Here is an 11,302-nt window from a genome sequence, read left to right on the forward strand (position 1 = left end):
TGATGTGGAGAGTTGTACATTAAAACTTGAATAGTGAGTTATTTTCCTACTTTTGGAGAGGACCTCGGTGAGCATTTGCAAGATGAATAACAAATTCTGCTTGCAAAAACTATGTAACCACATTAACTAGCTATGTTATTGTTACAGGTGAAAATCAAAAAACTAGAATATTAGTTTTAAACATATAAAAAGTTAATTTATTTCAACTTAAAAGGTAAAATTAATATATACTTTTCACATGCAAAGTGAAATATTTTTTACAATTTTGATGATTATGGCTTATAGCTATGAAAACCTTTTCACAATATACTAATTTTGAATTTGGGGCCACAATCATCAAAATTATAACCTGTTCATGTATTTATTAGGCGCCTGGGTAACACTATATTTTACAGTGTCCTTGTTACATATGTTACTTGTACTTACAATAGTATCAACAGTTCAATATGCATAATTACATGCAACTAACCAACCAAACCGTAATCCTACCCTAACCCTATAGTAAGTGCATGTACTTAATTAATATTACTCAGTACTTAATACTAATAATACTAATTTACTTAATAATAATAAATATATAATTGCACTGTAACAATGACACAGTAAAATAAAGTTTAAACAATGCCTGGCTGGCTACAATACGTTACCTGTATATGTACTCCATCCACTTAACCAGAGGAACTCTCGAGTTATTAAACAGTGATCCATTGCGAATGGAGAGTGTAATTCTGCGATGAGTGTTTCTTCGACATGTCCTAAGAAAACAGTGCAAAATATTAGTAAATCTAAGAAGCAAGTTCCCTAAAATTATATTAACGTTAACAAGGCTATCCAAATAACGAATTGAGTGCCTAAAGTTAACTTGCTTACCATATATAACCATCACGTCCACTGTGTGTTGTAATTCGCATTTTGTTTCCACAGCGACGACAACTTGGTGCCTTGCACAGCAAGCCTTTCTTCTGTAGCCATTTGATTGCTTGTTTTCTATGTTTTCCACTACTGCATAAGCGTATTAACTTATTTAATTGCCTTGAACACATAAGTTAGCCGTCTAGATTTATTTACTGACCGATTTGAAATTTTTCGCCGATTTTGAATTTTTGGCGCCACGCTGGTAAATGGCTGCCTACATGAAACGTGACACTGACGTGAATTCGTTTTGATTGGCCTGTTGCATTCAGAACCGCCAACTTTATCCCTATCAGGGGTGCGTTTCCCAAAACCATAGTTGCTAACTAAGTTAGCAACTTTGATGGTTGCAATGCAATTTCCCATTGCCAACGACCTAAGTTGCTAACAGGTTAGCAACTATGGTTTTGGGAAACGCACCCCAGGACCATAGACTGATCAGGATTCAGTATTTCGACAGCCAGCAGTTAACGTTAGCCTCCCCATTTGTATTGCCAATTGAAATCCTCTTACTTACCTAACGTCTTACCTAACGTTACATCCACACGACAGTATGCCACGAAAGAAAGGGTTTTCTCTGAAGAAGAACTGCCTCCAACGCAACGCAGCGCACCTGACACAGACCTCTTGGGCAAAGGTAAGTTAGCTAACTTAACATGTCAGCTCTTCTTCTGACCTAATGTTAGCTAGTAGTACCACTATGATGATGATTTATTTTACACTTAGTTTGCGGTGTTGAACATTATAACCAATCAAACATGTTTCTGGTCCAATCAGAGACATTTTAATTCGTCATCGCGTCATGAGGGTTGCATGCGCTTACTGAATAAATTCTGAATTCTCTCTTATTAGCCTATCATAAACAACCGAAAAAGACAGAAAATATGCAAGTAAGAGATTGATTTTGTGTAACTCGCATTAGACTGAAGTCATGGACTGCTTCAGTATTTTTTGATTGCTTTCTAATATATTCCCAGTTTCAATCACCATTTTGTTTTTCATGCTAGTGCTACTGCTAGTACTATATTTCAATGTTGTCTTTATTTCTAATCAAAAAAAGCAATAGGCCTAAACAATTTCATTAACGGTTCTTAGCTTTGTTTTTTTGTTTTTTTTCTGTAGTCAGATATGCTTTTTCCTCCACCAATAAATGAATAATCATCATTAAAATTTCAAGAGCAATAATCAACCATAATGATTTTGTCTTAATATTACAGCTTTACCTCTATATTGACTATATATAATATATAATATAATGACTGAATGATTTTTTTTACAGGCTATTTATCTTATGAAATGTAAATGCACAGTAAATGCCATGTCAGATGCAGCTTATGTTCCACCTTTGCAGTGTAAAAATAGTTTTAGTTGATGGTGGCAGTAACAGTTTGTAGAATTGTGATTGAATAAAGTAATTGGTTAAATTTAAGTATTTGAAAAACACAGATACTCCGGTTTTAATAAGGTAAAACTGCCCTCTATACAGTGCTTGTCAAATTTATTACACCTCCGTCACCTGTCAAAATAAAGATTATGTATTTTCAGAGTCTCTCAAAAAATGGTTTAAAACTAAAACTATTATTGTAATTTATTATGCAAATAACTAAGTGAAACAAATATTTTTTAATCACACAAAATAACCAAAAAACGTAATGTTTTGTATGGCCTATTCTGGTCTTGATAACAGTTTGCATTCTTCCTAGAATTTTAATGTACTTTTCCACAGCCTCTGTTGTTATTGACTTCCAGATAGTTTCTAGTTGTTCCCAAAGACTTGCTTTTCATAAAGCATTTTGTGCGGTCTTTGAATCCACTAAATCCCAAATTTGTTTGTAAATTTATTATATTTAAGCTTTAGAAACACTACTGTGTCCTGGTGTGGATTAACTATTACAGAAACTTAAAAAATATATTTTCGTAATCGCCAACACTGTTAGTTTAGGGCAGATATGGTGCAAACCTTACATTACACACACACACACACACACACACACACACACACACACACACACACACACACACACACACACACACACACACACACACACACACACACACACACACACACACACACATATATAGATAGATAGATAGATAGATAGATAGATAGATAGATAGATAGATAGATAGATAGATAGATAGATAGATAGATAGATAGGTAGATAGATAGATAGATAGATAGATAGATAGATAGATAGATAGATAGATAGATAGATAGATAGATAGATAGATAAAAATTTGATTATCATTGACTATAGTTTTGGAACACTGAGCCATTTTAGGCTAAGCCGATGAATGTCCCTAATGCAACATTGCATCAGTTTGGCTACATTTGCAGACGATAACATTATCCTTTTATGTTTTTACAAGGTGATCCGGCCCAGCAAATAGATGAAGAATACCAAGGTAAAGAAGACAGTGACAATGACTTTTCTATTGTTGAAGTGGCATCTCCAGAAGCAGGTGAGTTTGTATTTACTTAACTCTGGTGAATTTTTAAGTTAATCTTGGTCGTTATATCTTTGTGAGTACTGTCTATAGAAAAAAAAAAAAAAACGGATTGGTGCTTGCAACACGGAGCTGTTTCAGTTAATGCCCAGAGCTCCCACTCAGCTAACACAGCAGCTATGGGGGCATATACATAAAGAGTGTCTTTGTGCCTCTAAACAGACACAAAATGCAATTAAAATGTCTGTCCAACATGAACAGGGCCCTTACATGACAACGAGATGCGTTTAGCAACTTAGCCATTGTTTAAACTCACCGAAATAGTGTTTTAGACGGCAAGCTGTTGTCTCGCTGAAGTCCCGTGGGAATTCAGTTGTAGCCGGAAAAAATGTAAATAGTCCAGGTGGGAGGAGCGTTACGAACCATTTCTTCTTCACTTGTGAGCCGATCATCACTCTTCACACACACAACGCTCCTCCCCCCTGGACTATTTACATTTTACCGGCTACAATTGAGTTCTCACGGGACTTCAGCGCGAGACTACAGCTTGCCGTCTAAAACACTATTTCGGTGAGTTTAAACAATGGCTAAGTTGCTAAACGCATCTCATTGTCATGTAAGGGCCCTGTTCATGTTGGACAGACATTTTAATTGCATTTTGTGTCTGTTTAGAGGCACAAAGACACTCTTTATGTATATGCCCCCATAGCTGCTGTGTTAGCTGAGTGGGAGCTCTGGGCATTAACTGAAACAGCTCCGTGTTGCAAGCACCAATCCGTTTTTTTTTTTTTTTTCTATAGACAGTACTCACAAAGATATAACGACCAAGATTAACTTAAAAATTCACCGGAGTTCTCTTTTAATGTGGAACTAAACAGGGTTGTGTTTCCCAAAAGCATTGTAAGCCTAAGTTGATCATAGAGACCATTGGTGGCAATTGTTATACGATCAACTTAGGCTTACAATGCTTTTGGGAAACGCAGCCCAGGTTGTATGCATTTTGAATTTGAGATCAGCTGCTGTAACTGAGGTCTTGTCCACTTTTTCTGTCAACAATGTATGACAAGTAGTTCTGTTAACGTTAACACAAATGCATGCCATTTAAGTTTTGTCCAGCTTTAACGCAATTAACGCAGCATCTGTTATTTCTGTCATCCTTTAGTTATACGATTGCGCTCTTATTCACGCAAATGGTTTTAACCATTCATGCATGACAAGATAAAAAAGAACATCCTGACACACACACAACACTCAGAAAGACTTGCACGCCAGTATCGCGCTTGAACGAACAATAACACACACATTTATGCCAAAATGTTTGTTTTGTCGATGAACAGTCTTAAAGGGATAGTTCACCCAAAAATGAAAATTATGTCATTAATGACTCACCCTCATGTCGTTCCACACCCGTAAGATCTCCGTTCATCTTCAGAACACAGGTTAAGATATTTTAGATTTAGTCCGAGAGCTTTCTGTCCCTCCATTAAAAATGTATGTACGGTATACTGTCCATGTCCAGAAAGGTAATAAAAACATCATCAAAGTAGTTCATGTGACATCAGTGGGTTCGTTAGAACTTTTTGAAGCATCGAAAATTCATTTTGGTCCAAAAATAACAAAAATTACGACTTTATTCAACATTGTCTTCTCTTCCGGGTCTGTTGACAATCAGCGTTTACAACACTGCAGTGGCGCTGCTGACGTGTTATCTGGTACGCCCGAGCTTTGTTTACAGTCTGAGGGAGACACACACTGTAAACAAAACAACCTTCGCAAACATGTCTAAGGATTTCGACACAGAGGAAGACTTGCATTTTTTGCTCAGACATATTTATTTGAATGCGAATACACGGCACACCAGATAACACGTCAGCAGCGTCTTACGTCAGCAGCGCCACTGCAGTGTTGTAAACGCGGATTGTCAACAGACCCGGAAGAGAAGACAATGCTGAATAAAGTCGTAGTTTTTGTTATTTTTGGACCAAAAAGAATTTTCGATGGTTCAAAAAGTTCTAACGAACCCACTGATGTCACATGAACTACTTTGATGATGTTTTTATTACCTTTCTGGACATGGACAGTATACCGTACATACATTTTTAATGGAGGGACAGAAAGCTCTCGGACTAAATCTAAAATATCTTACGGGTGTAAGAATTATTTTAAGTTCACTTAAATTAAAAATGATAGTTTTTGAAGCCTGACATTTTTTTTAAATTTTAACTTTTTAGTTTTCATCAAAACATTAGTATAAATTACTAATATCAGTGATACTGGCCTTCATATATGAAAACTGTGATACCGCTGATTTTCTATTACTTGTTCATAAAACAAAATATGTTGTTGATATTACATTGTTTATAAAGGAGGACAGGAGGAGTCTTCCTCCTTGGATGACAAAGACAAGCTGATGGTCATGGCCCAGGCAATAAAGGCACTTGAAGAGGAACGAGATTTTCTCCGTCAAACTGTCCTAAAACTCTCAAGTAAGAAACATATATCTGTTTTGCTCTATTGACTGTTTTATGACCCAATTTGGTAACACTTTATTTTAAGGGTCCAGAATAATGCATTAGTTAAGCATTAATTAAGGATTAAAGGGATAGTTCACCCAAAAATGAAAATTAGCCCATAATTTACTCACCATCAAGTCATCCTAGGTGTATATGACATTCTTCTTTCAGACGAATAAAATCTGAGTTATATTACAAAAGTCCAGGCTAATCCAAGCATTTGAATTGGATTCATAGTTGCTCTGTTTTTGAAGTCCATAAAAAGTGCATCTGCCCATCAAATAACTGCTCCACACGGCTCTGGGGTGTTAATAAAGGCCTAAAGGCCTTCTGAGGCGCATCGATGCGTTTGTGTAAGAAAAATATCCATATTTAAAACTTTATCAACTAAACTTTTGACCGACCGCCTTTCCTGTTCAATTTATGGAAAAATTGTTGAAAGTTACCCTGCTGATCGAAAGACTAACACGACCAGGTGTGCTCGTCATGACGTCACGTACACATCTTGAGTTTCACTTTCAACATTCAACACTTTTCCATGGAATGCGGTCGGTCGAAAGTTTACTTGATAAAGTTATATATATGAATATGTTTTTACACAAACGCGTCAATTCGCTTCAGAAGGCCTTTATTAACACCCCGGAGCCACGTGGAGCAGTTATATGACAGACAGATGCACTTTTTATGGATTTCAAAAACAGAGCAACTATAAATCCAATTCTAACGCTTTGATTAGCCTGGACTTTTGTAAAATAACTCCGATTTTATTCGTCTTAAAAAAGAATGTCATATACACCTAGGATGACTTGGGGGTGAGTAAATCATGGGCTAATTTTCATTTTTGGGTGAACTATCCCTTTAAGTTGTTCACAACTAAGCATTAGTTAAGCATGAACACACTAGTAATTAATGATTAACTTTACATTTTAAGGGTCCGTAATTATGCATTAGTTAAACTAGTAATTAATGATTTGCTTGTTCACAATTATGCATTAGTTAAGCATGGACACAATAGTAATTATTGATTAACTTAACATTACAGTAAGGCCATATTAGACATTATTTACAACTTAATAAGCCATATATTATTTTTGTGTAGCGATGTAATTAGATTTCTGTGTATTTTCTGTTAAGTTAACTGAACAATAAGCTAGTAATTATTTAATTACTGCTGATTTTGCCGTTATAAATTGCTAAAATAGTGTAATAAAGACAATTTAACCCCCTATTCTGAAGTGAAAGTTTTATCCTCATTAATTATGGCACTTATTGAGTAATATTTAAGTTTATTAACCAGAATAAGCCAACAATTAAGCCTATAAATTCATAAGCAGCTTTTACAGACACAAAACATACTTTTTTTTTTGTATATTTGGATAAATGGTGAAAGGTAACGTTAACATTTACACAAAAGTATTATGATTTTACAGAGAAAAAAAACTTAAAATATATTTTATATTAAAAAAAAAGATGTACAATTTCCCTTGTACCATTTTATAGATAGGTGTTAAATCCCTAAACCCAAACATAACAAACAGAATAAAAAATGACAATACAACTTAATGAGCAGAAATGTTTTGGAAAATTTACATTTTAGTAACAATATAGCATTAAAATTATTTGTTGAGCCACTAATCTCACTCAAACCTCTAAACCTACACATAACCATTTCTTAAAAGTATGTAACGTTAGGGTGAACGTATAAAGAAAAAACATAACAAAAGTGTAATCACAATAATTTCTTTATTGTGAAAATGTCAAAAGCGGTACCAATAGTAATCCAAATTGCGATGTTTTGCAGTCGAGTCCTCTCTGGCGATACAGAGAATTTAAGTTATTAAATTAAAGCTTAACTCCACTTTTTGAAGGCGTGCACGCGTTTGGTTTCTCATTCAAACACCAAAACACGGCATGTCGCAATCTGTGATGAAGCAGGCGAGAGCCAATAAGCGTTTGATATCACTGCCGTAAAACGAGATTTTTTAATTCATAATAGTGATGGGAAGTTCGGATCATTTTACTGACTCGGATCATTGAATCTCGTTCAGCAAAATGAACAAATCTTTTTTCAAGTCATTTCGTTCATTTCAGCAGAATCAAATTAAAACGTTACATGCTACATTTTTCAACACATTTAGTACTTTTGGAATAAAACAAAATATAAGCTAATGCAGCCATGGTCAAACTTTGAGAAATAAATGATTAATGAATTGCTTAAATTGCTTCAGTCTATGTATGCAGTCTGTTAGTTCACCTCACCTCCCGATCCAAATCGTGCTTTCCTTTGTCACTTCACATTTAAACACGTCTGTTCCCTGGAAAGTTTAGTTCACCTCTCGGGTATGAGCCGTTAGTTCCGGCATCATGTCTGATCTGGGCCGTGACAGCCTCATGTAATACATGCGTCCGGAAACAGAATTGATTAGTTCACCAGGTTCGAGTCTTCGGGTTTGAGTCATTCGTTCATCAAGTCCCAGACCCATATGCAATATGCAGTCACCGGAAACAGAAAAGATTAGTTAATCTCCCGAGTCTTCTTGTTCAAGTTGTTTGTTCTTTTTTCACGTGACCGCTTTCCTGTTCAGTGTCTCGCAACATATACAATATTACAGTCGTATTATTGACTGCATGTTGTAATATATTTATTATTATAAAATCATCAGAAGATATGTGCAATAAACATTTGTTATGCCTATCCGTTCTGAACAATCCATTGTGTCCAGGCTTCATAGGAAAATCAATTAAACTAGCTAAAAAAAAACTGAACTAAACAAACATAAAAAACCTCACTTGTTTGTAAGGAATTGTGAATTAACCATAGACTGTAAAGGAATTAACTAATTTCTGTATCCAACACGGCTGTCACGTCACGTGACAAAAGAACGAGACTTGAGAGATGAGCTGTTTCTGCATTCAGCCTATGGGGACTTGAACGAACGATTTGAATGAGAAGACTCGAGAGATGAACTAATCTTTTCTGTTTCCGGTGACTGCATAGCCTTGCCTATGGGCTGGGACTTGATGAACGAATGACTCGAGACTGGTGAACTAATCTTTTCTGTTTCCTGTACAGAACATATGGGATGTTGCGCATGCACAGTCAACACAAAATGAACGAATCGCTCTCTGAGACAACCCGATATTCTTGAGTCATATTAAAGATTCGTTCAAAATGAACGAATCGTTCATGGACGACACATCACTAATTCATAACGTGCGCAGGATTTGTTTACGGTCCCAGTTAACATTAAGATGAAGATGAAGATCGCTGGATAAAGATCATCGTATGGATTCTAAAGATGAGGATTACAGCGAACAAATTAAATAGGTGTATTTTGTGAATTTATGTTGCGTTTTGGTGTACTTTTTAGTCATTCTGTCCCACAGCAAACAAAATAAATATTACATGATAAATAATGGTTAAATGATTACAGAAATGTTATTCATTTTAGAGTTTTAAAGTGTAGTTTTGTTTATCATAATCCTTTGAACCGAGTTTGCAGCAGAAGTCACAAACAGCGAAATGTTTAGAGATGTCAATGTTGTACGTGTTAGATGAATGTAGAACCAGACATTTTACATAAAAATACACATTCTCGTGAGATCACGTTGCAGAATAACTGCTAAACAAACCAATAGTGTAAATAAGAACTTATCTTTAGAACAGGGGGTCAAATTGCCTTTAGTAGTACTGTATTAATGGTAGTTATGCTTAATTATTGGCTTATTCTGGTTAATAAACTTAAATATTACTCAATAAGTGTCATAATTAATGAGGATAAAACTTTCACTTCAGAATAGGGGGTTAAATTGTCTTTATTACACTATTTTAGCAATTTATAACGGCAAAATCAGCAGTAATTAAATAATTACTAGCTTATTGTTCAGTTAACTTAACAGAAAATACACAGAAATCTAATTACATCGCTACACAAAAATAATGTATGGCTTATTAAGTTGTAAATAATGTCTAATATGGCCTTACTGTAATGTTAAGTTAATCATTAATTACTATTGTGTCCATGCTTAACTAATGCATAATTGTGAACAAGCAAATCATTAATTACTAGTTTAACTAATGCATAATTACGGACTCTTAAAATGTAAAGTTAATCATTAATTACTAGTGTGTTCGTGCTTAACTAATGCTTAGTTGTGAACAAGTTAATCCTTAATTAATGCTTAACTAATGCATTATTCTGGACCCTTAAAATAAAGTAATTACTGATAGTGATTCCACATCAATCATGAAATGCTGATTACTTCTCTAAGCATGTTTGACTTTATGTCTACCTAAATGTGTTATTGTGTTCTTAGACAGAGGGGCAAAAAAGAAAGTTAAGAAAATCTTGGACTCAAGCACTGAATGCAGCACCAGTGGCACTGATGAGGAGTCCCTGAGTTCTTGCTCCTCTTCAGGGTCATCTGATAGCAAAATTCCTCGGAAGAGGAAAAGAGGTCATAAAAAGAAGACCAAGGGTGCTACCAGGTCAAATACGAAGCACAGTTCACGTGGTAAGCGCATGTTCTGTTTTTGAATCTCATCTTTCTGTTGATATGTATTTACTCCATATAACACATTGCACATATTGGTTATCAGTCTCCCTGACTACAATTGGTACTGATAACGTCCCTGAAAAAATCAGTTGACCCCTAGTTTGGATTTATTTCCAATATTGTTAGAACATTAACATATTTAGAATATGTCTGAGAAATGCAAACATGATTTGTATGATAGGAATTGAAAAAAATGCTAGCAGTTCAAGAACACCAAGAATTTGTTATATGTTTGTGTGGTGTGTGTTTTAACTGGAAATGTATCAGTTTGATGCAAGTCTAGTTTTTTTCTGGTTTTAATTTTGTTATTCTTTCTACAGCAACAACCCCAGAAGATGTACTGAAGCGGTACAATAAAGTTCTTCACGCCTTCAAGAAAGAAGGGAGTATCAGTAAGGCATGCGCCAAAGTCGGGGTTGACCGAAATACACTGGCATTAACAGCTGTTGTGGCTGAAATAAAGTTTGTTGATCCAGAGTTTTACAGAAGCATCTCAAAGTTCAGAGTCAAAGAGGAGAAACTCTGTGACTTTGCAAAGAGGTGCCTGCAGTCACTGACAGCAGACCTAAGGTCTGACATAGAAAAATCCAAAAAAGAGCGTAAACTGCTGCCAATAAAATATAAAGTGAGATAGAAAGACAAAACCTCCAATCTACGTATTTATGTTTTGATGTTATTGTTAAAGGGTTAGTTCACCCAAAAATGAAAATTATGTCATTAGTTACTCACCCTCATGTCGTCCGACACCCGTAAGACATTCGTTCATCTTAGGAACACAAATGAAGATATTTTAGTTGAAAGCTGATGGCTGAGAAAGGCCTCCATTGACATTCAGTACATTTACACTCACAAGACCCATAAAAGGCACTAAA

At 35.3% G+C, this 11,302-nt stretch overlaps 1 protein-coding gene across 1 annotated transcript; it reads left to right on the forward strand.

Moving 5' to 3' along the window:
- Positions 1-1,465: 1,465 nt before the first annotated feature.
- On the forward strand, positions 1,466-11,092 carry LOC307118399 (coiled-coil domain-containing protein 106-like; the record flags this gene model as incomplete). The annotated part of the gene is made up of 6 exons (XM_079804008.1): positions 1,466-1,549; positions 1,835-1,856; positions 3,283-3,375; positions 5,727-5,846; positions 10,191-10,388; positions 10,751-11,092. 6 exons carry the CDS (start codon positions 1,466-1,468, stop codon positions 11,062-11,064), a joined length of 831 nt encoding a protein of 276 aa, XP_079660134.1. The 3' UTR covers positions 11,065-11,092.
- Between the last annotated feature and the right edge of the window lie 210 nt (positions 11,093-11,302).

The sequence above is a fragment of the Gobio gobio genome, assembly GCF_949357685.1.
Source record: "Gobio gobio genome assembly, chromosome: 22".
Classification (NCBI taxonomy): Eukaryota; Metazoa; Chordata; class Actinopteri; order Cypriniformes; family Gobionidae; genus Gobio; species Gobio gobio.